The sequence below is a fragment of the Sebastes umbrosus genome, chromosome 20 (assembly GCF_015220745.1).
Source record: "Sebastes umbrosus isolate fSebUmb1 chromosome 20, fSebUmb1.pri, whole genome shotgun sequence".
In the NCBI taxonomy this organism is placed as follows: Eukaryota; Metazoa; Chordata; class Actinopteri; order Perciformes; family Sebastidae; genus Sebastes; species Sebastes umbrosus.
In genome coordinates, this window is record NC_051288.1 from 6821815 (window position 1) to 6848867 (window position 27053).

The 27053-nt window shown below is 40.9% G+C and overlaps 2 protein-coding genes and 1 long non-coding RNA gene across 6 annotated transcripts in view; 1 reads left to right on the forward strand and 2 right to left on the reverse strand.

Annotated features, from left to right (window-relative positions):
• Positions 1-14686, forward strand: part of mrtfba (myocardin related transcription factor Ba) — a 34132-nt gene extending 19446 nt beyond the window's left edge. For 2 of the 3 annotated variants that reach the window (XM_037753894.1, XM_037753896.1), the window contains 14 exons: positions 1061-1126; positions 1311-1366; positions 1483-1558; positions 2996-3157; positions 3382-3599; positions 3749-3892; positions 5395-5642; positions 6166-6337; positions 7212-8237; positions 8382-8501; positions 9756-9902; positions 10596-10730; positions 10892-10952; positions 13795-14686. In XM_037753894.1, coding sequence (XP_037609822.1) covers positions 1061-1126; positions 1311-1366; positions 1483-1558; positions 2996-3157; positions 3382-3599; positions 3749-3892; positions 5395-5642; positions 6166-6337; positions 7212-8237; positions 8382-8501; positions 9756-9902; positions 10596-10730; positions 10892-10952; positions 13795-14306 — 3143 coding nt within the window. In that variant the 3' untranslated portion in view covers positions 14307-14686. The remainder of the gene's footprint in view (positions 1-1060; positions 1127-1310; positions 1367-1482; positions 1559-2995; positions 3158-3381; positions 3600-3748; positions 3893-5394; positions 5643-6165; positions 6338-7211; positions 8238-8381; positions 8502-9755; positions 9903-10595; positions 10731-10891; positions 10953-13794) is intronic. The other variant, XM_037753895.1, reaches the window with a different exon arrangement.
• Positions 13015-13821, reverse strand: LOC119478884. Its single transcript, XR_005204527.1, has 3 exons — positions 13695-13821; positions 13338-13510; positions 13015-13063 (listed from the first exon to the last, which is right to left on the reverse strand). It is a non-coding gene; the product is annotated as an uncharacterized LOC119478884 (long non-coding RNA).
• Positions 14687-19406: 4720 nt separating the features above from the next.
• LOC119478882 lies at positions 19407-26890 on the reverse strand. Of its 2 annotated transcripts, none has more exons than XM_037753898.1 (5): positions 25335-26890; positions 23599-23721; positions 23264-23410; positions 21662-21785; positions 19407-20484 (listed from the first exon to the last, which is right to left on the reverse strand). In XM_037753898.1, the coding sequence occupies exons 1-5, from the start codon at positions 25534-25536 to the stop codon at positions 20376-20378; spliced, it is 705 nt and encodes a 234-aa protein (XP_037609826.1). In that variant the 5' UTR covers positions 25537-26890; the 3' UTR covers positions 19407-20375. The 2 variants fall into 2 exon arrangements, with proteins under 2 accessions (XP_037609826.1, XP_037609825.1); XM_037753897.1 differs by having other exon boundaries at positions 21662-21788.
• Between the last annotated feature and the right edge of the window lie 163 nt (positions 26891-27053).

Genomic DNA, 27053 nt, shown 5'->3' on the forward strand with positions numbered 1-27053 from the left:
TCCCGACTAGACCAACATATTAGCAAATTAACATCAGCAAGTGCATATCAGCCACATTACCCTCTTCATCATATCCCAGCTGCTGGGCGATCTCAAGCCATGTATTGTCCTTTATTTGGTTGTTGACGTCGTAGTGTTTGTCATATATTATTGGGTGTTGAGAAGGGGACAGCCCATTGTTATTTCGAAACACCATTAGTCCGAAAAATGTCCCATTGGACTGAAAAAAGCCCATTTGTCTGACAGTCCTTTACCTTGAAAACAAGCACCCATAGTTCCAAGACCCCGAAAATACACACTCTTCGTGCAACAAACAGAAGCACATGGCTAATTATTATGTAGGATGACTGCGATCAGTTGGAACAAAAGATTTCATTGGTCAAACACATATTTCAGCAGGCGTAAATCGGCTGAAATCGAGGTCTGTCCGAATTCCCCCCCGCCCCACACGAATGTTCTTCAGGGATGTGCAAGGATTCACAAGAACCCACAAAATCAGTTTTTATAAATTTCCCGTGCAAACCTTTCGGACGAAAATCCGTGCTTGGTGCGAAACAACTTTTAAACCGCTACTGAGGACTGAAGTTGCACTAGATAGCTCTCAGGAGTGAAGTCACACAAAAAAACCCCCCACAAGATAGGACTGATTTTTTTTGGCGCTAAAGTCTCCTCTGCAGGCTTTTAATGCCAGCACAGGAATAGTTGGTATAGTTCCAACACACTACCATGCACTTATGTGTGAAACCAATGTTTATCAAAATGTGGTCGACTGGTAGGATAACTTACGTCCTGAGTGCAAAACGTCCCCCTATAGAATGACGTTATCATATATTGTCAGCCTAATGACTAGAGCAGGATGTGAGTGATGCATGGGGGGTGGGGAGAGCTTGGTATGTGGTTAACTTCTCAGCTTTTTTTCTTCCGTATTTTTATTTTTATATTCTACCACGTTTTTTTTTTCTTCTGACTGCTTTCCCTCATTTTCATGTTTTCTACTTAATATTACAATCAAATGCCTCTGTTTTTCTATAATAACATTTCTTTCCCTTTTTGTTTTCAGTCCTGCAGTTGAGGCTTCAGCAAAGGCGAACCCGGGAGCAGCTGGTGGACCAGGGCATCATGCCACGTGAGTGTCAGCAGCGCTGCCAGTTGTCTGTCACTCACCGAAAAGCTAGTGTGGTGTGGGCGGGTGTATGATAACAAACTGGGACCCTGATAGCTGAGATAATAAACATGTTTGTTCTTTTCTTTTTTTAATCTGGATCATTTGTCTTTAAAATTGTGCTTGATGACAATGTTGTGTGTTGCAGCTCTGAAGAGCCCGGCAGCTTTCCATGGGCAGATTCGCAGCTTGGAGAGAGCCAGGGTAAGGCCCCCAGTTCAGGAAATAAAGTGCTAAGACTGTTGTGTAGCTCAATGCTGCAGAAGGGAACAGGGCATGAACATTTAGATGATTTGCTGACTGGCCTTCTTTCTCTTTAGACTGAGAATTTCCTCAAGCACAAGATCCGCAGTCGTCCAGAGAGAGCAGAGCTGGTCAGGATGCACATCCTGCAAGGTACTGGTGGTTCTCTAGTTCTCACTACGAACACTTTGTATTATCTAGTGTTCCTTGTAGACGTTTTTTTTAACGTTTTCCACTCCACTCCTCTTTTTCATAAACCCACTTGTCTTTTTTTGGAGAGGGTCACACAGGTCAACAGTAGATGTCACATAGAAGTGGTGTACATCATCTAAAAGCTGGGAACCTGAATATTAATTTGAAATGTTTCAGCACTGTGTGTCAAGTTGTTCTAGTCATAAATATAAAAACAATATATATATATATATATATATATATATATTAAAAAAAAAATAAGTAAAATAAATTGTGAAGTGTATAAGGGCTTAGAACATTATGATGGAAGTATGTGATGGTCATTCCCATGCTCTATTATGTATCATAAGTTGTTGCAGCAATTTTTTTGGTTGATACCATTTGTAACACAGATTTGGTGCTAAATTTAACAATTTTTTTGCCCCTCGAGAATTACTAAAAATGATCAATAATCCCTCCAAAATACCACATTAAGACACCAAGACCTTGAGGAACACCATAGAAAAAGCCATGCTGTGATTTGGTATCAAAAACTTTTGACATTTGGAGATTTCTGCAAGAATTGCATTTTTCAGTGATTGGATGGCGAGCACTTCTGTTGTGTAAACTGCTCACAAACTCCCTTATTGTCAATCTACCTAGAGAAAGCCATCCATCCTCTGAATGCTCTAGGTCTCTAGTTTGTGGCTGTACAGTTTCATGAGGCTGTGATTATCCTAGAGGTCACCACAGGTCGTTTTATACAGTGAGGTAAAAAATGGTCTCAATACAATGAAATGGCTACTATGGGGACTAACATCATCACACATGAATACAGTTGGGCTCATTGGATCCACAAGAGTCTCAGCTTTACAGTGATACATAATTTATGTAATACAAGACTGTTTAGGGACCCCAATATGCAGAAATATTCAAACACCATTTCTAGAATAGGCGCAAATAACACATTTATACTGTTTTAAAAAAACTGCATGTGACTATCATAAAGTAGGCATGTCTGTAAAGGGGAGACTCGTGGGTACCAATAGAACCCATTTTCATTCACATATCTAGAGGTCAGAGGTCAGGACCCCTTTTAAAATGGCCATGCCAGTTTTTCCTCACCAAAATTTGGCATAACTTTGTAGCATAATGTAGCGTTCCTCGTGACATACCAGTGGATTCCTTAGGTTTTCTAGCTTCATATGATACCACTAGCTTCACTCTGGCTCTAACTAACTGAGCCTGCTACAACCTCTGAAAAAAGTAAAGTCAGCCAAGGGCGCCGGCGCCCTCAAGGAGTGGAAGATGTTAAACATAATAGAATTTAAAATGGCACCAGACACAGGGCTATAAAACAAATAACAAGAAATCTGCAATTTGACCGTATAATGTGTGACATGTTTGTCTGTTCCTCAGAGACTGGTGCAGAACCCTCACTACAGGCCACCCAGATGAGACTGAAGAGGGCTCGGCTGGCCGACAACCTGAACGAGATGATCGCCCAGAGACCCGGCCCCCTGGAGCTGGTGGAGAAAAACATCCTGCCCGTGGATTCCAGCGTTAAACAGGCCATCATCGGTGAGAGACGGGGACAGTGATGATAAATAGGATAATGTATATATATTAGACAGCCAGTGCTTTTAGAGAATACCTGCCCTAATGGACACTGTCAGGAAGAGGTCGTTGTTTGATCAGCCATGCAGATAATCTGAGAGAATTGATGATAAAAGTTGTTTATTACTGGCTAAGAGATACAAAAAACACTGAGTGGTTATGTGCCGGACTTTGTTGTTGTCTCTTAGTAGGTCAGGTGAACTATCCCAAAGTGTTGGATGAAGACAGCAGCGATGCCCCGTCCCCAGATCAGCCGGCCAGCCAGGAGTCTCAGAGTTCTGTCCCCTCTCCCGCCCCGGAGAGCAAAGTGCCAGAGACGCCCCCTCCAGCACCAACACCGGCACCAGCACCGGCACCAGCACCAGCACCAACACTAGCTCCACCAATACCCACCACCGTGCTGCAGGTCAGATACAGGACTAGTAGTACTGGTGTTTGTGTATGATTGCCCAGGTTTTTGTAGCTTCATAACATTGATATTGGACTTTACAGTGTTTATAAGAAGGTCAGTGTTTGCTTCGCAGCTTTAAGTGTCTTTTTGTTATGATTCTTCAGCCCTTCCCAGTTGCCACACAAGCAACAACAGACTTTATGAAAATGATCTCAACCATTGAGCAGCCTGCTAGCCGCCCAGCTGTCACTCCTGTACAGCCAGTCACCACAGTTGCTCCTTCAAAACCGGGACCAACGCTGGTGAAGGTAAGAAGCATTTTTTCACCTCTAATTATAATATAACCTCTCACTGTAATGTTTGAATAAGGGATGTCACGGGAACCAATAGTTCGGTATCAAGTTGATGCCAAAATTCTGAAAACGGGACGGTACTCGTTTTTCTACAGTACCGCAGGTAACCGTAAGGGCTCGAGACTAATGGCGTCCCGTCAAACCCCGGGGACAATAGAAAATGTGTTTGGGACACAGTAAACTCACTATCGACAAGTCCATGGGATGCACCCAATTTTTCTCCCCGATAATGCTACATTGTGTGAACAACAAATCCATGTTGAAATCGGCAGGACGAGAGCTAGTTAACGTTAGCTGTTAGCCGGTAAGCAGCACAGTTCTGCACGGAGCTAACAGCTAACGTTAACTAGCTCTTGGTTTACCTAGTTCAGAGATGCCATTGATTTTTGTCCGTGGTTCTCAACTTGGGGGTCGGGACCTTCTTCTCCCCAAGAAGGTCGCGAGATCATTTCTGGGGGTCACCAGATGGTTGTGGAGAAAAAAAAAACAAACACAATAAAAACAATTTAATACTGGTGAATGTTTTTTACATTACGTCGCTTGTACCAGTGATATAATTTGCCTCAGAATAGATTTTATTGAGTGTGTGCACATGAGTTTCTGAGGTCAGGGGGAGAGAAAAAGTCATGGAACGCATCAAAAATGGAGCACATTGGACAACACCTAGGTGCTAGCTGTTCAAACTAAACAATGCCAAACAAAACTGGGGGGTCAAGAACACCAACCTGGTTATTCTAAGGGGGTCACGACTCAAAAAGGTTGAGAACCACTGATTTACATTATGATGTGCTCTATCAGTAAAAATTAGTATTGGGCAAAGGTAAATTCTAACGTTATCATGATGTGTTCAAATGTAATCTTGTAAAATATTGTTTTTGCAAGAAACTTGAATAAATCCAGTTGTTTGAAGGAGATGTTTTCACAGCAATATAAAATAAATAATAGAGGGAATTATGACCTGTTTAACTTCCTAACAAAAAACAGTATGCAAACGGTAATAAAGGAGAGCACTCTATGTTGTAATACATGGGATTTATTGTTACCTCCACCAAGGCCGAAAGCCTAGGAAGGAAGTTATGTTTTCACCGACGTTGGTTTGTTTGTTTGTTTGTTTGTTGGTTTGTTGGTTTGTCTGTTAGCAGGATTACTCCAAAAGTTTGCAATGGATTTGAATGACATGTTTTGGAGGGGAGGGGTGTAGCACAATGAACAATCCATTAGATTTTGGTGGTGATCCGGATCATCGTCTGGATTCAGGAATATTTTTAAGGAGGTCTGCGCGCTCCGAGTGCCATTCTAGTTTACTTTTGTTTTTTTACCGTGGTATGGAATTGGTATCGAGAATCGTGGAATTTCACTGGTATTGGTATCGACTACTAAATTTCTGGTATCGTGTCATCCCTAGTTTGAATGCTGCTGGTACAAACGGTACATTTTCCTGTTTCCTCCCACAACAGCAAAGCCAGCAGAGGTCGCCCTCAGAGAAGAGCCGCAGTAAGAAGGGCAAAGAGCCCAAGTCCAGGGTAAAAAAGCTCAAGTACCACCAGTATGTTCCCCCAGACCAGAAGCTGGAGGCCAGTGAAGAACCCATGGACTCCTCTTACGCCCGACTGCTGCAGCAACAGCAGCTATTCCTCCAGCTGCAGATCCTGAGCCAGCAACAGCAGCACTACAACTACCAGACTATATTACCAGCACCACTGAAGTACGTATATTAGAACTAATAAAAAAAAAGATTATAATTGTATTGTTTCTGGCTTGGCTTGCCTCCATAACTCTTTATCTGGAAACGCCTGAAAGCAAGTTAAATATTGTTTTCAATGACCCAGAGGGCCGTTAGCTAGTTTCCAATAACAACTCTGTGTGTAATCATATTAATAACTAACAGGATGTTGTTTCAGCAGCTGCTGTTTTTCATAAATGTCCTCACAGTGGCAGCATGACCGAGCTCCCTTTGAACTACTGCACTGTGGTTTGGTTGACTGACTTTGTTAGTGAGGCGCAGGGCGCAGGATGGATGGTCTGTTCATATTGGGAACAGATTTCCCCTCTCTCTTTCCTGCCTTTCAATGATCTCTCCAATAATACTCCTTTGTCCTCCTTCCCTCTTTCTCACACCTCCTCTTCCTCTGTTTCTGTTCCTTATTCACGTGATGATACAGAAGTAGTGTAAATTATATCCTGAAATGACAATGACCTCATGTTTTTGTGTCTCTTCCTCGCCATAGGCCTGTGGCCGAGGGTCAGAGCGGCAGCGCCGGCAGCCTGCCAACCTCCATCATGGTGTCTTTGCCCTCTGCTCCTCCACCTCCCCCCGTGACTCCGGCTCCGGCTCGTCCAAACAACTCGCTCTCGAACCGCAAACCAGGAGTCCTGCCTGCCAACCTGGAGGAGATGAAGGTATTTTGAAACCGACTTGTACCAGCAAACCCCTCACCCTTATAACTTGTATCAGCATGCCCCAGCAGCTCAGAAATCACCAAATTGTAGCCTAAAGGGAGATATTTTCCCTTTTTTAGGCCCACTCAAGATGTTACACAGCCAATACAGGAATGTTTTCACAGATCATACGTTGGGTTATCAGATCTCTAACAAGGTTTTGTCATCATTTAGGAAGATTCATAAAGCAATGATAATCTGAGGGCACAGACAACTTCAAATCTCTTTTTCTTAAAGTTTCATGGTTGTGGTTTTATTTGTGGTTATGTGCAGAACTATCTTTGCTAAGATCAGTGATTTCCTGGAGTCTTGTTGGTTGTGGTTGCTCCACTGATAATTGCACTCAAGGAAGTGACTGGCCCAGTGAAGGTTGTGTCTAGAAGATAACCCCCAAGTTGCGAAACTCTCGTGAGATAGTTCAGGTTAGGCATTGACTTTCGAACGGTTAAGATTAGGCTAGGTCGTCGGACAGCGACTCTCGTAGGAGTTTTCGCACATTTTTCTTATCTTGGGGGTTACCTTCTAGAAACGACCCCCCAGACAAGAAATAGTTGTAATAAAAGGTTAAATTTAGAGGTGCGGGATGGCAGATTTGTTTAAAACCTTTGGACAGAACCAAGCTAAATGTTTTTCCCTGCTTCCAGTCTTTGTGCTACGTTAATCGGCAACTGGCTGTAGCTTCATATTTAACAAACGTATATAAGAGTGGTATACTTTTTCTCATCTCACCCTCAACAAAGAGGCCAAAGTATTGAACTATTCCTTTAAAAATCAGCTGCACTCCTCTAGCACTAGTCCAAAATTAATGATGTGACAATATTTGTATTGTGTCTAGGTGGCTGAGCTAAAACTGGAGCTGAAGCTGCGTGGCCTCCCCGTGTCAGGAACAAAAACTGATCTGATAGAAAGACTGAAACCTTTCCAAGACAACCACTGCACCTCTGCTCCTACCACCGTTCCTGCCCCTGCCACCACCACCACCTTCTCCTCCATGGCCATGGACGCCACCCCGGCTATAGTCCTTCCAGTCCAGCAGGTGGCTCCAGAGAACACGAACCCCACACCGCCGGTCTCACCCATTCCCGCTGATCGCTCCACCTTTCAGCAGGACGTAGGCATGTCTGAGGCTCTTTTCGAAATGCAAATGGTGAGTTCTGGCTGGGCAGGTCTCACGTCTTTCCAAGTCCCGGAGGAAAAGGACAGGCGGCTCCATGAGAAGGAGCGGCAGATAGTGGAGTTGATGAAGAAGCTGGAGCAGGAGCAGAAGTTGGTGGAGGAGCTGAAGATGCAGCTGGAGGTGGAGAAGAGAGGCCAGGGTGGCTGCACCGCTGACTCTACCTCTGGTTCTCCCAAACTCATTTCTGTACCCGCAATGAACCCTGTTCCTACTGTCCTGAACTCAAATGTAGTAAAAATGGAAGGTACAGTCCTGTCAAACTGTTCATCCACTACCGCTACAATCCCCAACTCTATCCTGGGCTCCCAGGCTCTCTCCCCCCTCCCAACAGTGGTCAAGTTGGAGGATGTGACTGTTTCTTCTGGCAAGCCTCTCCAGCTCCAGACCCAAACCCAGATGATCACCCAGATCCAGTCCCAAGCTCAGTCCCAAATAACCAACAACCCACAGCTACTCTCGCAGTCACAGAGAAGTCCCAAACTGCAGACCCAGCCCCAGTCTCAACCTGCAGCCCCCAGCCTGCAGCAGTTCTTCATCAGCCACTCAGGTGGGGTGTCCCAGGTGCTGGGTCAGCCTCAGACCTTGTTAACCACGACTGGCCAGGGTGGGAGGATCCTCCTCCCAGTCTCGCTACCTAACAACGCTACTGCAATCCAGCTGCCAAGCACCACCGTCAGCCTGCAGGTAAGATTGCAATAAAGTAGAGACAACGGTGTATGTTAGTTAGAGAACTGTTAGTGTGTTTTCCTGCTTTAGGGGCTTACAAATTAGAAAACGGGATCTATAGACTCACAATAATGTTCTTACATCCTTTTCCCTTTATCTCAGCCTGTTCTTCAGGCCACGGGCTCAAATCCAGGCCTGGTGCAGGCCTCAGTTTCTCAGCTGCGAACCACTCAGATGGAGATGCCACCTAGCCAGCAGTTAACCAACCACAACACACTACAGGTCAGTCACGCCACTAAAACAACAATGCTTATCTGTCACTGTCCTATGACAGTAATGTGCCCTGTTATGATGGTTACTGGAGAAGTGCTGCTGTAGCTGATGTAAGCAGGCCTGCAACTAATGATTGTTCTTATTATTTTTTTTATTTTATATTCAAGTGATTTATTGTTTGAACTATAGAATGTCAGAAAATAGAGTATCATTACAATTTCCCAGGGACCAAGGTGACGTCTTCGAATTGCTCGTTGATTTACCATGATGTAAAACAGAGAAACGCAGCAACTCCTAGAGATGTGCAATTAATCGAATTTCAGTTTCAATTACAATTTTTGCTTCCGATGATTATGAGGACAAGACAATCGAGACCAAATGATTATTGTGCCGCATTCCGTTTCACAATGACGTACTCGTTGATGCGCTTTCACCCCGCTCGACGGGTCAGGGACGGCCACTCGGTGTAGGAGGATCCCCTTGTGTGCCATGACCACCTAGGTCGGCTTAAAAAGGCCCGGGGCGAGGGCCTCTACAGCACCCCTCGCTCAGACCTCGCCAACCCTCCCAACCCATCTTGAAACACGGACCCCGTCTCGTTTACCATGCTTTGTTGGTGTGTGTTTTGCCGCGTCATCACCATTCATATATATACAACCAATGTGTTTATGGTTAAATTGTTAACTAAAACACAAAGTTCTTCATAGATTTAGCCTCTTAATTTTGCCCTTTCTAAATGCATGATGTTTCCAAAGTCAATGCGTAATCATGTTAAATAATCATGATCTCAATATTGACCAAAATAATTATGATTTCTGCCGTAATCGAGGAGCCCTAGCAAATCCTCACATTAGAGAAACTGTAACCAGTAAGTGTGAGCATTACTTAATAGCTTAATCGATTGTGAAAAAATGTTCTAACTGTTTCAGCGGTATGAGATGCAAGATGTGAGACATGCTATCGTTTACCACAACCAGTGCTCTTTAATTTATAGTGACGGTATCATGTTGATTAGTTGAACAGCTTGTGTATTAGTCATGATCATATCTCTTTGTAAAAGCATATTTACTTTCAGATTTAGCTTGTTTCACATTTTAACAGAAATAATTAAGATAATTGTTTATAATTAATGAAACCCTACTCTTCAAACTAAAGTAACTATGTAGTATGTGAGAGCTATGAAGGTGTGTGTCCCACTTGCTGTATCTTCAGTTCCTCCTTTAAAACAACACTGATGTTAGACTCTGTCTTGTGTCTTGACAGACTCTGACTATGTGCAATAACGCTACTGGTTTGGAGAACCAAACTAGGCCTGAGATGAATCCCCAGTGTTTCCTGAGGAGCTCCCCAGACAACAGGGTCTCTCCACGTGCTTCACCCAACCACATCTCCAACGGACCCCTCAATAAGGTATCAGTGCTGAGTTATCACTGAAGGGGAGGGGGTTTAGTTTGATTCAGTCAATTCTACATACCAGTGGTGGAAAAAGTATTCAGATCCTTTACTTAGGTAAAAGTACTAGTACCACACTGTATCTAACTATGTCTATAACTCCTTTATACGTATACTGTTAGCAAGTTTAATCTACAGCAATGCATTATATTCTATTAGATCATCATATGTTTGCAGAAAAGCATTTTCCAGCTGATCCAAGAGGGTTTTTAAATAGTTTATTTAACTTAAGAAGTAGGAGAATTTTCTCGGAACTTAAAGGAACACTATCACAGATTCAAAATCAACACATTTGAAGATGCATGTTTTTCCTTGGACAGGAAGGGGATGAAAATATGTAATCTGAAAAGTAACAAACTGTCAGACAAATAAAAAGTACAGTATTTACCTCTGAGATGTAGTGGAGTAGAAGTATAAAGTTACTTAAAATGGAAATACTCAAGTAAAGCACAAGTACCTCTAATTTGTAGTTAAGTACAGTACTTGAGTAAATGTATTTAGTTACATTCCACCACTGCTAAGTCCTGGATGCTTTTTGAGATCATTTACTATTTCATTATAACAATTTTCCCAACTTAACTTCTAGAGTTGGCTTCATAGAGACGGATATTAATTCTGCCTGTATTTTCTCCGTCTCTCTTATTCTTCCAGCCTTCTTCTCCCCAGCCTACCTTCATCCTTCAGCCCACCTCCCTTGTTTCTCAGCCTCCCAAGACAAGAGAGCCTCCCCGCTATGAGGACGCCATCAAACAGAGCCGCAACCTGCACGTCAACAACGTTTCACAGGTAAGAAACGCACCAGCCAAAGTCCAAAACACACACACGCCACTAGGCACCACTGCATCCTTCAGAATACAATAATAGACTATTTTTCCAGCCTTGAGGAACTGTTTTTTGCTTTTGGTGTGCAGACCGAAGTGTCTTAACCTTGTTAACTGTCTTTTCAGGTTCCCACGGCAACCAGCCAGCAAATGGATGACTTGTTCGACATCCTTATAGAGAGCGGAGGTAAGGAGGTGCACACCGTCAGTACACACCCAGAACATTATAGTCTCAGGGAAATGCTGAGGAAACTGCGGTGTAGGCAGCATCGTCATCACTTTGGTGACATTACAGCTTATGTTAACAGAATTGGACTGAAATCAGCCTTTTACAAATTTATGTTGTCTTGGCTAATATGACAGAGGCTCCTCCTCAACCCCAGCAATATGTAGACTCAGGCTCACACAGAGATGTGTCGCTAGCAATGCGTCAACAGCAAAATCATCGCGTTCCTATGGTACAGCGCACCTGCCGTGCGCTCCTCTCTTGCGCTTCGTGTCTTGTTTTTCTAGCGGGTTTAACTTTTCTGGCGTCAGCAGTTATTGGGCGTTGAACTGGACCGTTGTGGTGAACAGGGAGCGGAGCGGGAAGGCAAAGCTCTCAATTTACTGGTCCATCTATCTAGATATAGATATGGAGAGAGATAAATATATGTACAGATATAGGGATGTACATATAGATCTAGATAGATAGAAATATAGATATAGGGAGATATAAATCATAGATACTAGAGATGGAGATGGAGATATAGATACTGTATATAGAGAGATGGAGATAGATAGAATGACAGAGATATAGATGAATTGAGATAGATGATAGACAGACAAAGATAGATGTAGATCGAGATCGATAGCGAGATATAGATCTTGATAGATAGACACAGAAGGATAGATATAGAGACAGATATAGTTCGATAGCTAGATATACACTCACTGGCCACTTTATTAGGCACACCTGTTCAATTGCTTGTTAACACAAATAGTTAATCAGCCAATCACATGGCAGTAACTCAATGCATTTAGGCATCTAGAGGTGGTGAAGACGACTTGCTGAAGTTCAAACCGAGCATCAGAATGGGGAAGAAAGGGGATTTAAGTGACTTTGAACGTGGCATGGTTGTTGGTGCCAGACGGGCTGGTCTGAGTATTTCAAAAACTGCTGATCTACTGGGATTTTCACGCACAACCATCTCTAGGGTTTACAGAGAATGGTCCGAACAAGAGAACATATCCAGTGAGCGGCAGTTGTGTGGACGAAAATGCCTTGTTGATGTCAGAGGTCAGAGGAGAATGGGCAGAGTGGTTCGAGATGATAGCAAGGCAACAGTAACTCAAATAACCACTCGTTACAACCAAGGTCTGCAGAATACCATCTCTGAACGCACAACACGTCGAACCTTGAAGCAGATGGGCTATAGCAGCAGCAGAAGACCACCCGGTACTAGCAAGGTGTACCTAATAAAGTGGCCGGTGAGTGTAGATCTAGATGGATAGATATAAATAGATGGACAGACATAGAGATATAGATCGATAGCTAGATAAACTGTAGATCTCGACGGAAAGATATATAGATGGATAGAGGTAGATAGATATAGAGAGATGGATATGGATGCATAAATCTAGATACAGATAGATACAGAGGCATAGCGTTATAGATATGGATAGATATAGATGGACAAAGATGGAGATAGACAAATATAGGGATGTGGATATAGAGAGATGAAATTGATAGACAGACATAGATCTAGATAGATAGAGAATGATGGATATAGAGATGTAGATATAGATGAATGGATAGAGATAGATATATAGAGAGATGAGATATATATAAATGGATAAAGAGGTAGATAGATGGAGATATATAGACAGACAGACATAGAAATATATATATATACATATATATAGATATATATAGATAGATGTATCTAGATTGTTAGAGGTATGAGATATAGATGGATAGATATAGAGACCTAGATAAATACATAGATCTAGATGGATAGAGATATAAATAAATATAGATGGATATAGGAATAAATAGATGGAGAGAGATGTAAATAGACAGACAGAGATATAGATGGATAAATCTAGATCCAGATAGACATAGCGATATAGATAGATATAGATGGATAGATAGATATAGATAGATGGATCTAGATAGATAGAGATATGGGGATATATATTACATATCATGTCTGGCCTGGGAACGCCTTTGGCTCCTCCAGGAAGAGCTGGAAAATGTTGCTGGGGAGAGGGACGTCTGGAATACCCCGCTAAGCCTTCTGCTCCCGAGACCTGCCCCTGAATAAGCAGACGTTAATGGATGGATTAATGAATAAATGATAAACAGTTGAAATAGTTAGCATAAAGTAATGTTGAAATAGTTAGCTTGAAGTTACTGTGAGGAACTTTTAACTGATTATAAAACATCCTCAACTTAATACTGATGCGTCTTTATGACCTACATAAGTAAACAAGACCAACAGCGAGAACATTGGCTATTTCTATGTAGTTAACTCTGAACGCCTGTCATCGGTGCCACCGCACAAAATCATACAGAAGCATACAGGCTCACCAGAAACTCCTTAAACTCAGACAGCAGCGGGGCCTCCGGCAGCGAACAGCCCAACGCTGACGGACTCAGATCCACCTTCACTGCCGCCTTCGACTTGCAGTCGGGGCTCCGCACCCGGCAGCAGCAGCGGCAGCGGCTCCTCCTCCGGCCAGTTGCAGAGCTTAAATAGTCAGCTAAAAGTTATGGATAACATTTCAGACACTAAGCTAACTATTAATGAATAAAGAGTTGAAATAGTTAGCCACTTGCAGTACAAATACCAACAATGTTATGAAAAACATTATAGTAACAACTTTGATAAAATGAATATTGTTAAATAACATCCAGTTTAATCAGGTTGTGTTTCAATGAACTTACTTGGACACGTTATGGCGTCAATCACGAGGTTTAGGAGTCTTCAAAAGAGCCCTCATTGGTTGAACGCTCACAATAATCTATGTTTTATCCCCTCATCCAGAAATCACACCATTTATCCAGCAGGACCCTCACATGTCTCTAAATAAGACCCTCCCAGTCACGGCAAACATCTCCACCCTGCCGGTCAACACTGTGCTCTGCAGGCCGCCTCCACAGATCCAGTTGGCTCCTCCGCCCACCCTGAACGCCATCATCAGCCCCGGCCTGCACAGCCTTTCCTCGCTCGCCACGGACAATCAGCTGGAGGCCTTCCTGGAGGGCACACTGGCTGAAACGGCGCCGGCGTCAGACCCACGCACACGGGGCCTGATAGAGGAGCTGCAGGCCCAGCTGATGGAACAGCAACCCTACTCGCCCATGGACACATCAGACCTATCCTTCTGCGACTCTTCCTCGCCGTCCTCGCTCAACATGGGCCTGTCTGACCCGGGCCTGGACAATATGGAGTGGCTGGACCTCACCATGCCACCAGGTCCTGCCGGGGCACTCACACCACTGGGGATCCCATCGGACTTCCTGGATACACAAGACCTGCAGCTGCACTGGGACTGACAGGGGTGGATGACATAGGAAAAAAAAGAGAGTCCAGAGATATGGCAGAGCAAGTTGAGCCTGGAGTGAGAGATAGATGGGATGGATGAAAAGGAAGAGGAAGAAGGGATCGACAGATGCGAAGAAGTCAACATTTTTAAAAAGGTGAAAACATGGCATTTGTGTGCCGTACCACTCTTAACAGCACATCCATAACATCTGTAATATTCCCACTGTACTACAGGAAGAGATGCTGTACAGGCAGTGCACTGATTCAAGTTGAACTACAAGCAGGAGTTTGCACAGCTTTAAAAGAAGGCCTCGTATGGCTGAGCAGCCAGAATAACGTCATCACTAAGGTGATCACCCATCAGATTAGTGATAAAGGGATTTTAAACAGACTTGTCTGTCATGATTTAAATGAACATTTATAGAGACAAGGAGACAGAGCCAAATGAATACTGGTAGCATGGACAGTTTGTAAATAATCTAAACCACACTAATACTACTTAACTTTCTCCCGGACAGAGAGCCTGAATAGTATCGATGGCTGATATAACCGTTTATTTCTTACTGGAGATTTGCCTGGTTTGCTTTCAGTGTGAACACTGCGTCTATTTTACTGTGTAAACACAGTAACTAAATGTAAAACGGTGGCGTGATGTGAAGCCCTTTGTTCCACTGAAGCATACTGTGCCATGCTAGGTTAAAAAAGCTGGTCATTAACAACACAATAAATGTGTCGCTATAAATGGACGCTCGCAGACTACAGATGAAATGTAGTTGGAATAAAAAAAATTGACACAAGGTCAGATTCTCAATAAAAATTCATACGAGACTTGGCCTGGGATATCAGTGCGTCAAGATGTCAGTACGGCCTCAGCTACTGACCGCTTCACCTTGGGAAACTCAGACTAAACCAATCGAAGTCTGAGGCGCTGGACAGTCAAATCCGTTTGTTCCCTTTAAGCCAGACGTGTTCAGTCAGTCACTGTGCTAAAGGGATTCCTAACTGAGAGGAGGTGAAGCCTCTGTTCACACTGGTCCAATCTACCACGTACTGTACATTACATGTATGCTGACTAATCTGATATGTTGTATCAGATGTGACTTTTTTGTTTTCTTCTGACCTATCACGACCCCGCGGTCGAGCTGATGAACCAATGACTCTATAGAACAAAGACTCGACTTCAGTCGGACGACGAGAGGAGGAAGCTCCTCCATCTATGTGAGAGCTATGCACTTAAAGAGGCGGAGAGAGATCGAACGATGCGCCTCATTCACCTCAGAACAAGGAAATGTGAACTTTGCATATCCGAGGTGATCGTTAATACGAAGTGATCGATATGATTGTGATCAACATCAAGATCGTGTGGCCAATTGCTCCAGAGATACTGCAGTTGTTGTACAAGTATCTTATTTTGAATGTAATTTTGGAAAAATGGGACTACACTCACAAATTTGGCAGCTTTTTTTCTTCCGATAGTAAACTGACAAAACGGTGGAAAGGGAACAAATATCAGTTTATGAGACATGCAGGCACACATCCAGAATAGGTGTAAACTGCAAGTTATATCGAGGAATAAAGATGTCTTTGGAGGAGATGAGCTTTATATCTAGCTGTCCTACAGTATCCGGCACTTTGTCTTTGTGTGTGTGTGTGTGTGTGTGTCAGAGCGGGAAATTAATGCATCACTAGCCATCAAACATGCAAGTTGACGTCCAAAAGTCAAAATGTACTGAAAAACGATAGATGTAATCATTTCCAAAATTAATTAGTGTTTTTATTAGGGCTGCACGATTATGGCCAAAATGATAATCACGATTATTCATTCATTTAAGCGACAACATATTTTTATTGCACTTTCACATTTAAATAAACAGCACTGCTTTCACTTCCATGCTGTAAATAAAATAAAAATATTTAATCGTGATTAATCACGTGATTGTCCATAGTTAATCGCAAATTAATCGCACATTTTTTATCTTTTGAAAATGGACCTTAAAGGGAGATTTGTCAAGTATTTAATACTCTTATCAACATGGGAGTGGACAAATATGCTGCCTTGTGCAAATTTATGCATATAGTATTGGAAATAATTTAACATAAAACAACGACAAATATTGTCCAGAGCATAAAAAAATATACTCAAATCATAAGACAACAGCTGTCAGTGTGTCAGTGTGCTGACTTGACTATGACTTGCCCCAAACTGCCAGTGATGATCATAAAGTGGGCATGTCTGTAAAGGGGAGACTCGTGGGTACCCAGAGAACCCATTTTTTCATTGACATATCTTGAGGTCAGAGGTCAAGGGACCTATTTGAAAATGGCCATGCCAGTGTTTCCTCGCCAAAATTTAGCACACATTTGGAGCGTTATTTAGCCTCCTTCGCGACAAGTTCAAGCATTAATGCATTAAAGGCATTAGTGCCATTAAAACAAATTTGCGTAACTTTGACAATCCTAGAAAAAATACAGGAATATTCACCCTAAATTTTGTAAGCTACAGTTTAATGTTAAATGCATTAATCTGGTGTACTTTGAGAGCAAAATTAAGACACTAGAACAATGGAACTGAACAATGTTGTGCTCTTGTAAACAATGTAATCATAAACACATTGGTTGTATAGATATGAATGGTGATGACATGCAAAAAAAAGTCACAGCCACAAAGCATGTTTCAAGATGGGTCGGGTGGGTTGCCGACATTGCTGTAGACCCTAAGACGAGTGTAGCGGCATGACGGCTCCCCAAGAGTGAGGCCAAAACATCTCGATTGTCCTCCAGTAGCTGGCTGTTAGTTTAGGAATCGCTTGATTTATGATTAATATTCGGTAACTTGTGCAGCCCTAATTTGTATCTAACAAAATATTCTGCTTAAATACATATTTGTTGGCGTTTAGTCTTTCAAAAACTGTTTACTCTCCCGTTCGCCATACACAAACCGAGGCACGCACCTGTATTAACGGGGCGGTCTAGCAGCAATCTAACAGCACCATGAATTACATTTATATAACCACAAAAACAAAGTCATAAATTATGAGGACAGACATTCAAAGTTTAAATCGAAAAGCTCAATAGAAGCTTTGAATTTTAAAAAAAAAGGGGACATTCGGTACAGTCCTATTCTAAATTACAATTTGGCTGGTGGAATAGTCTTGTGATGCATCAGCTACTAAGTTAGTGTCCTTACCAAATGTGTGTGTGTGAGAGAAGCAAGCAAGCATGTTGTGTGTGTGTGTACATGTGGATTTGTCTTCCTGTCTCTTGCATGTCCACCCGTGTCTCCGTGTGCATGATTGTATTCGCGTTTAATCTGGGGCCGTTTCGAGCTCTTTCTCAGCCGTCGCCCGCAAGTTGTCTGAAGAAATTTGCTAATATCTATGAAATGAAAATCATTTGCTATCCGATTGACATATTCAAAACTTTACTCTTTAAAAAGGCTTCTGATGACTGTTTACTGTTTTTATCTGTGTTGTTCTGTCGGTCGGTGTCCTACAGTCAAAAACGCACAGACACCTTTCGAGGTGTGATACACAGTGAAGAGGGCTTAGCTACTTTTAAAGCCGTCATAAATTCTAGATGTTTATTTTTTAACAGATTGCATCGTATCCCGCTCACTGTTTCTTTTCAAACCTAAATATTGAGTTACTGATTTCGTATCTCACTTTAGGGATATTCTTTTGGGATTGATGCAGTCTTACTGTATGGCACTTTGGAATAAGATTGCTTTTTTTAATTGTCTTTTCTTTTCTTTTTTAAATCATTCACCAGTGAAACCACATTCACAGTACATTTTAACCACTTAAATCTGTCATTAAGTCCATGGGCACTAGAGGGCGCCGCATGTCTTCATATTGTGGCCCATTTTCAGGGTCATTTCCAGCAGGAAAACAATTTAAATGGGGCTCTTTTTCTTGCATTTTTAATCTAGGTATTTTCTGCCTGTGGAATGCTGGTTTGCTGTTCATCGGCAATAATTTGGTGGCCTCAGCGAACTGATTGAGAGCCATTTATTCCAGCACTGTCTTGTCAAAGAAGTGTGATGCTCTTGTTGTATTCCAGTTTTTGTTCCTACAAACAAAGTTGTGTTAAATCACCTGTTTAATCCTCTTATGAGGCCTCATCCTACTGGTCACGTCGGGGTGCTTAGACCCCGATATACCTTGTCTAGTTGTAGTCCTTTTTTCCCACATTGCTGCGATTGTTAAATACTACATAGGACGAGGAGTAAGAATCACGAGTTGATTCATGTGTATCCTAGAAGAGATGAGGAGTTAATATTTTTTTTTTTTGTTCTTTAGTCCGTCAGCTTTAAGGCTGTCAAATTTTATATTTTGTTGCCAGAAAGGCAGAGCAACATATATATATATCACATTTTGTTAATTTTGTCACATTTTTGTATTTATCACTTCTTAGGGTGAAAAGTAAAAACATTTAATCTTGTTTTTATGCTAATGTAAAATGGGTAAAAGAAGATTTCATGTGTATAATTCTGGTTTGCAGAGGTTTTTTTATTTTTCATATCAGACATGTACAAACTTGGTGGCTGCGGTAAATCTACACATTTACTCTCGATGTGACACCCCTTAACCATTGGCTATTTGTGGTTCCCGAATGGCCAGACAGGGACAGCTAAAAAGCAATAATGCCTGCTCTCCCTGGATATAAGGTCGTGTCTAGATGGTTACCCACAATTTGTGAAAACTCTCGCGAGACTCGTTGCCCGACAACCTATCGTAACTTTAACTATTCAAGGTCAATGCCTTTCTCACTTGTGGGTTACCTTCTAGACGCAACCTTGATATACTGTACTGTATGTCAGATCCTGCCTTGATTTTATTAATGTAAGAACCTTTACTACAGAGTAAGACAGTTTATAAGTTCAAAAGCACTTAATATCTGAGTGGTTGTTTGAATAACCCTCATAATTTAGGTTTTCTTTGGAGGCATGGTCGATCTGAAGAACCCTTAAGGTTCCTGTCAGCTTCTCTACTTTAATAGTTAGAGTTAACAGGTGTTGGCTCAGGCTTCCCCTGTATAGACTTCAGCTCTCCTGCTTGTCCTCGTTCACCTGCACCGTTTATCATCATGTAAACATTGTACATTTTTTGGTGAACTTCAGACAAGACGTTTAACTAAAATCTATGAATTTAGGGGACATTTTACATGCTTCATTGTAGCCGTAGTCTCCTCACTATCTGCACCACCCATGCCATGCCTCTTGTTGTTTGTATGCCATATGTTTTGCACATTGTGTACATATTTATATAGATGTAATGCATATTTTTCTACATGTGTAACATCCATGGGTTCTCTATTTTGTAAATACTCAAAAATATGTATATATAAGTACTGTATGCCTTTATGTGTCAATAAAATTTGGTGTACTGTGAACGCCTCTGCAGAAGTTCATTACAGAATAATAAAAATGTTCTATAAAATATATCACAAACAAATAATATCTAACTAGAACTTACGAGAGTACAGAAACAGAAGAATTAAGCAAGGCACTACATTTGACCGTTGACAGCGTATGAAAACTTTTTTCCGGACTTACGGTTACGGGTCCGTGTTTGCATATGTTAAGCAACGCTATTTCCATTTTCCTCTGAGATAATGGCTGTTCCCAGACATATTTCCCTTATACCAACGAAAGCAGTCATAAAGGTCATTAGATTGTTGACTGTCAAACCATAAAGCTGTATCCTAATATCGGCAGCAAAAAGACCTTGATCCCTTTCAAATGTAGGGATCAGTTTTTGTAGCTCTCAGTAACACATTAGCTGGTCTACACATGATTAAAGTGAGTTTGCATTTGCGAGCTTAAATCTTGAATAAGTCACTGTTATGCTGATATTCCAGTTGGCAAACTGAGACTGACTTTCACCGTGTGAAAATGTCCTTAATTTATCAGTTTGCCAGCGCTGTAGTCGACTCCAGGCACTTTGCCAAGATCAGTAAACAGCTGAGGCCGAGTCCCAGACAGATCCAAGACGACCACAGGAAGTGGTCACTCGAGCACAGAAGCCGTGGATCGTACTCTACAAATCACATCAGGGCTGTTAATATCGTAACCCTCCATGTCAGAATGGCCGGTGGGTGTGTACGTTTGCCTGGCACCGGGGACACCGGTGGTGGACGTTTCTCATACGCTTCACGCAGAAAGGGATTAAACAGCAGCCTGCGACACACCTGTGGAAGGAAAGAAAAACAATGTGAGCATGAGTGGGAATGTGACAGGTGATGACACAAGGTGTCGTTGAACTCTCTACAACAACTAGTTTGTCTTAAATACTGAATCACTTTGGATAATAGACGGGTTTCTCGTATCTAAACATTACTGGGTGAGTGCACATTCAGGGGACAAAACCGCTTGTTGACAAACGTTGTAATCCGCGTAGATTTCGTATTTTTGTTGACTATACTAGACCCCTGCAGAGTCTGACCACCAGATACCATTATCATGTGACGTATTATTATGAGATTTGATTATTATTATCACCTGGTATGAAATGGGTAACATTAGATCAGACATAAGTGTGATTTGACTTGGGGGGACCAGCGTCTGTTTGGTTGACATTCTGGTCAGAGTTCAAGTTAGGTGAGATGGCTGCCGCCAGACACAGGTATAATGTTAATACAAAACTAGAGACTTGGATTTTGGTCTTGTTACCAGTACAACCAGTCACACAGTGGCTTCCTCAGAGTGTGGGTGGATCACCCTGTTGTTGATCAGTTCATTTTATCGATCTGTGGAGTCATGACCACCCGCTGCTTTGCTAGCGCTGTGTGACAACAATGCTTTTGCCACATCAGGCCTGGATCCATAATCTGTTTTTAGCGAAGGCATGTGATCCCCTCGGGAATATTAAACATTTTCAATCCATCTTTTCTGCAGGTTGGTGCAGTTTACTGCACAACTCCTCGTCATCTCTGCTTTGCAGCTTGGCTCTGTTAGACATGCCGTACTTTCTGCCTCCTGGTTGCGTGCGCATCTCTGTGATGACGTTGGACAGAAACCCGTCTATAGTGGTCAGCTTAAACACATCTACTGACATGGCAATATCTATCTAAAGTTATCTAACATTAACTAATATTAACCATTAGGTACTGGTCATACCGGACCAAGTAAGGCTGTAGAACCAAAGCCTTCGGACAGAACGAGGCTAGCTGTTTCCCCCTGCTTTCTGTCTTTATGCTAAACGTGTCCTGGCTGTAGCTTCATATATAGCGTACAGACTGTATGAGACTCTTGCCGGGAAAGCAATATTTAAAAGCGATTTTTTTTTTTTTACAAAATGTGAAGTTTTTTACAGCAGTCAGGCAGGGTAAAAAATATCTACAGCCAATCAAGTCCAAAAAGACCTACCCTGTCAAGGTGCACAAGAAGCATAACATCCACGAAGCCTCGCCCACTCTGCTGCGGGTTTCTGTGATGATGATCTCTTCACAGGATGGACATTTGGTGATCGCAGGTGTCCGATCCAGACTGTCCGCTTGCCCACAAGAGAGACAGAGAACACTGTTACCGGCGTAATAAATACTCAGATGTTGACAAATGTATGAGTGCTGAGGCATAATCACAAAACACTTTGAGAGGGCACTTCAGAAGTTATCCAATTATTCTTTGTCACCCCGGAGAGATATTGATTTGATAAGACAAACATTTCATAATAAACTCATTATGCCATGAAAATGTCATTAAAAAGTCATAGTATGGTATGTCATAAAAAAATCATGGTAAAATATACCATAAAAAATTTAAAAGAAAAATGTGATAATATATAGAAAGTCACAAAATGTAATAAAATGTGTTATAGTGGGCGCCCAGTAGCACGTCTGGTAGAGTGGGCACCCATATACCAAGGCTGAATCCCGGGTTCAAATCGGACTTTTTTGCATTTACTATACTCTGACTTTGTATTTTTCTTCGAAATATTATACTATGACTTTTTTTCGACATGTTATACCATGACTTTTTTTTTTTTCACATACAAAACTATGACATTTTTTAATTATACTTGGTCTCACTTTGTTTATTTTTTCAACATTCTACTGCATACTATGACTTTTTCAATATAAAATGCTATGACTTTTTTTTTCGACATACTATACTTTAACTTAATTTGTTATTAACTATATGACTTTTTTTTATTTTTTTGAGTAGTTCATAGTATAGTATAGTATAATATGTTGAAAAAATTAAAAAAGTCATAGTATGTTGAAAAAAATAAATAAAGTGTGTAAAAAAAATAAGTCATTGTATAGTATGTCGAAAAGAAGACATAGTAAAGTATGTCGAAAAAATAAAAGTCATAGTATAGTATGTTGAAAAAATAAAATAAAGTTATAGTATAGTATGTCGAAAGAAAAGTCATAGTACAGTATAACGAAAAATGTAAAAAAAAAAGTCATAATATACTATGTCGAAAACTTTAAAAAATGTCATAGTATAGTATGTTGAAAAAAAGTCATAGTATAGTACGTCTAAAAAAAAAAGTTGGACGCAGGCTTTCCAACGATGTTAAATACAATGCCAATTAGTATTGTAACAACAGAGAAATAACCGACCAAACACAAGTTTCCGAACTTTGTTTTTCCAGTATATATAAAAAGACATAGTATGGTACTTCATAAAGTTTAAGTTACAGTATAGTATGTCATCAAAATGGTCAAAAAATAGTCATAGTATATCAAAGTGTCATTAAAAAAGTCATAGAATAGTATGTCCTACAAATGTCACAGTATTAGTATGCCAAAGACAATGTCATCGTATCGTGCGCCATAAAAAATTTCAGAATAAAAGTCATGGTAAAATGTTAGTAGGCTATAGTATGCCATAAAAAAAAAAATCATAGTATAGTAAATAGTTTCTCATAGTGTTTCTCATAGTGTAGCCCGCGGGCCAGTGGGCCAGGTGATTACGGCTCTGCATGACTGAGACCATTATGTGAATGTGTGTGTAACTTACCTGGAACGACTAGGCCTGTTGGTCTTTCTGCTACAGGCTTAGTTTTTACTCTCCCCTCCAGTGGAATGTCCTCCTGTGTCAGCTGGACAGGCGGTAGCGTGTAGATCCCTCCACGGGGTGTCTCAGAGTTATAAGCGTCCTGTTGACCTGATTTAAAACATAAGTGACATTATAGATGCATTAAGCAACATCTGTATGTAAAAAAAAAAGGCTGTTTTCACACAAAACAGGGATGCCATTACTTATTATTGTGATGTTGAAGTATATTTTCCAGTGATAGAAAGTCCAGATTTTAAACTTTAATAGTAAGTGAAAAAAAGTAAAGAACAACTTGCCTTCATTTGCTCTGAGTTTGGAGCGATTTCCCTTTTTCTCCAACTCCTTTTTAGCCAGCAGCTCGTCCAGCTCCTTCTGGATGGCCTCCAGCTCACACAGTTGATCGCTGTCCTCACAGGTCACTGATGACACAGGGAGAGGAAGTTTACAAAGAGGAAAAAGATCTAGAACACGCTACAATACCTGGCAACCATTTTTAATTATTGCAGCACTTCTTCATGGATCCAAAACTGACAAAATGTAGTTATTACGCAAGTAAAAAAAAATATGACAACGAATAATATTGTCAGTTAAATACCTAAAATGGAATGTAAAAAAGAAAGATAAAGCTTCAATATATATTACGCTTCTATTTTCCTCCATGGCTTTTGTATTTCTTAGGTCTTAACGCACATTTAATCATTTATTCCATGTTGTCCCCATGCATCATATCCCAATTTTTCTAATGATGATATGATAATGAGATGGAAGAACTTGCGACGGAAATAAATACTAGCGAGCTCCTAGTTTGTTGGCTAACTTTGTTGGTGTTAGCTTGCCAGCTAAAATGCATTAGTTTTCAAAAAACACAAAAGTAACTAGTAAATGATAAAAATAAGAGTAAAATAAATAAAGACTTAATTCCTCAACTGAATGGCGGTAAAGGGGAACAATATGGGCAGAAATATGTGTCACTAGAAACTGAATTTGAAATGTTCCAGTTGAATAATGGCATTAAAAAACTCAATTTGAATCACATTATTTGCATTTGTATTGTTTAACTTGAATAATTGCATAGAAAAACTGAATCTCAACGGCATAAATTTGAGATTTAATTTATTAGTTTGGAGCTGAATTGCAATAAACTTGAAAATGAATGTGATATGAAATTGAATTTAGTTGCTCTGAAACTGTATTTAATGTCAGTTAAGGGAACTTCCCTCGACAAAAATGTCTCCATTCGGAACACCCTGCAACGTCACCAACGCAGACATTACTTCTTCCCCGCGTTGGTAACGTAAACACCTCAGATACCGGTTGCTGCTACTGTGGAAATTTTACACTAACGTTACTGAAATCAAATATTAAATATTTCCTGCCGGGAATCCTGAATTAATAGTTAGATGTCAATAACATTATCGTTAAACTCAGCAATACTCAGCGAACAGCGATGTCTCCAGAGCACAACGCTGTTAGCACGGGCCGGAGTTCTGTGAATCTGCACTCGACTGCTCTTCCTTGATGACCGGATGTGTGTCTCAGTAAGTCGTTTGTTGGAATTCAGTTTCAAACTAATGCATTTTATTTCAAATTATGCTATTTAGATTCAGTTTCTAATGCAATTATTGAAGTTTAGCAATTCAAATTAAAATATAAATTCTTAAAATTCAGTTTCTAGTGATACATATTTCTGCCCATAGAAAATGGGCAGAATTTTTTTTTTTTTTTAATTTAGCTAACTTTGCTGGCGACAGCTTGCCAGCAAAAATGTTGAAAAATAAAATTAACTACTGAAAGATAAAAATCATAAGTTGCAATTTACTTTGCAAACTGATTGATGGTAAAGGAAAAGTATAAAGCTGTATATTTTTTACAATACATTCATCAAAAAATATATTTAAAAAAACATGAATTTGACGTACAAAACAAAGGTAAATTAACAGACACACTAAAAGTACAAAGCAGTGCAGCAGCTGCCACCACCAATGATTAAAAGGATCATTGGGAACCACTGAATTACAATTCATTTACTCACTTTCCTCTGTGGTCCAGACGCCGTTGTCCTCTGCCTTCTTTTTGAAATGCTTCATCTTGAGCAGAAGGAAACGCCTGTTGTGAAGCTGCTGTATGCGGAACTTTTGCTCCGGTGTCCCCCAGTTGGATTCATCCTGGGTACCGGGTTCAGAGTCATCCCGCTGCTCTTGTTCTGGGTATAAACTGACGCCTGTGTTCATCATCCCGATGCTCTGTGTATGCCTGAAAGTCTGTTTAAACACCTGAGTGGCGTAGTTTTAACCGAGCTGAATCCTCAAAACTGAATGTAAACTAAAAGCTGTTCAAAACCAGAATTCGAATCCGGAGTCAAGTCCTTCTGGGGAAAGTTTTAGGTTTCGAGGCTCCGCTTTTTCACTTGCAGCCCAGAGAAATGGAAATCTGCACGATGTTGAACATTTCTAACAATGCCTCCGAAAAATCCGTCTTTTCTCGAAAATTATTTAAAAAAACAAAACTTATCCAAGGCTTTGAAAAATAAGACTCATCCGAATGATCCAAATGGTTTCATCATCTCGCCAGCCCTGGCTCACGACACTGAAAGTAGCTTTAACACAGACGTCACTGAATCATGTAAACAGCTTGCACAAACAGATGAGACTGTAAAACATGCAAATGTCGTGAGCCTGGACCATATACAGGACAATACACAGTGGCTGATATTAACGGGAAGACGGCGGTCATATTGTAATTTCACTAGGTGTGGACATGATTTGACTGTTTTGGTCCAGTGGGAAAGTACAACAGTCTTTTCAGTCAGTATTTTTGGCAGAGCCGATCATATTTGTTTTTTTAGACTGCACTGTTTGCACTGTGTGGTTAAAAATACAACACAATGGATGGTGAGTTGACCTCAACAAAACGGTCAAAGTCCAGCTTAGTTCAACTCCAGACTATATCGTTTTTATTTAAGACGCACTCAGAAGTACGGAGACAGTGCATGCCTTTTTCTACATGCCTTTTTCTACATCCCCTAATAGCGATACGTATCAGGTAGCAACACATGTAAAGGCCATGCAAACATATTTTTTCAATAATCTTCTTGTCTCAATGTGGTCCAACATGACCATACAATTTCCTGCTAAAGTTGGAACCGTTTTGGTTCGTTTTTGGATCGTTTTATTACTTCAGTGCACCAATAAGGATTAATCGACATTTTAACTAAAAAGTGGATGTATTGTTGTTTACTTATGTTGCCACTGTCAAATCTGATCAAACTCATACAGCCTTGATGAGGAAGATTAGTTTTGTTGGTTAAATTCTAAAAAGAATTTATTTAGTCATGATTATTTTATGTTATATAAAAAATACTTAAAGTACTGTTAATTATTGTTTTAGTCACTAGAGAGCCACAGCAACATTAGCATTCATTGGAGTTGTGTTTCTGGTCACCTGATGAAGTCCAATATTCACTTTTCTTATAGCTTTGTTTTGGTCTCCACCTTAAGTGTATTCAGTAGCTCTGTCATGGGTTTGACAATTTATCCAGTTTTATCCAGCTTTTAAACCTTATCCTGCCCTACACTGAAAAAGAATGTTGAAGCTCGTTTAAAGTTTTCTGCACAACATTTGGACAAACCTGTGAAATACTGGGAGAATATAGCCTGATCAGATGAGAGCAAAATTGAACTCTTTGGATGCCATAATACACACCATGTTTGGAGGACAAATAGCACTGCACATCACCCTAAAAACACCATAC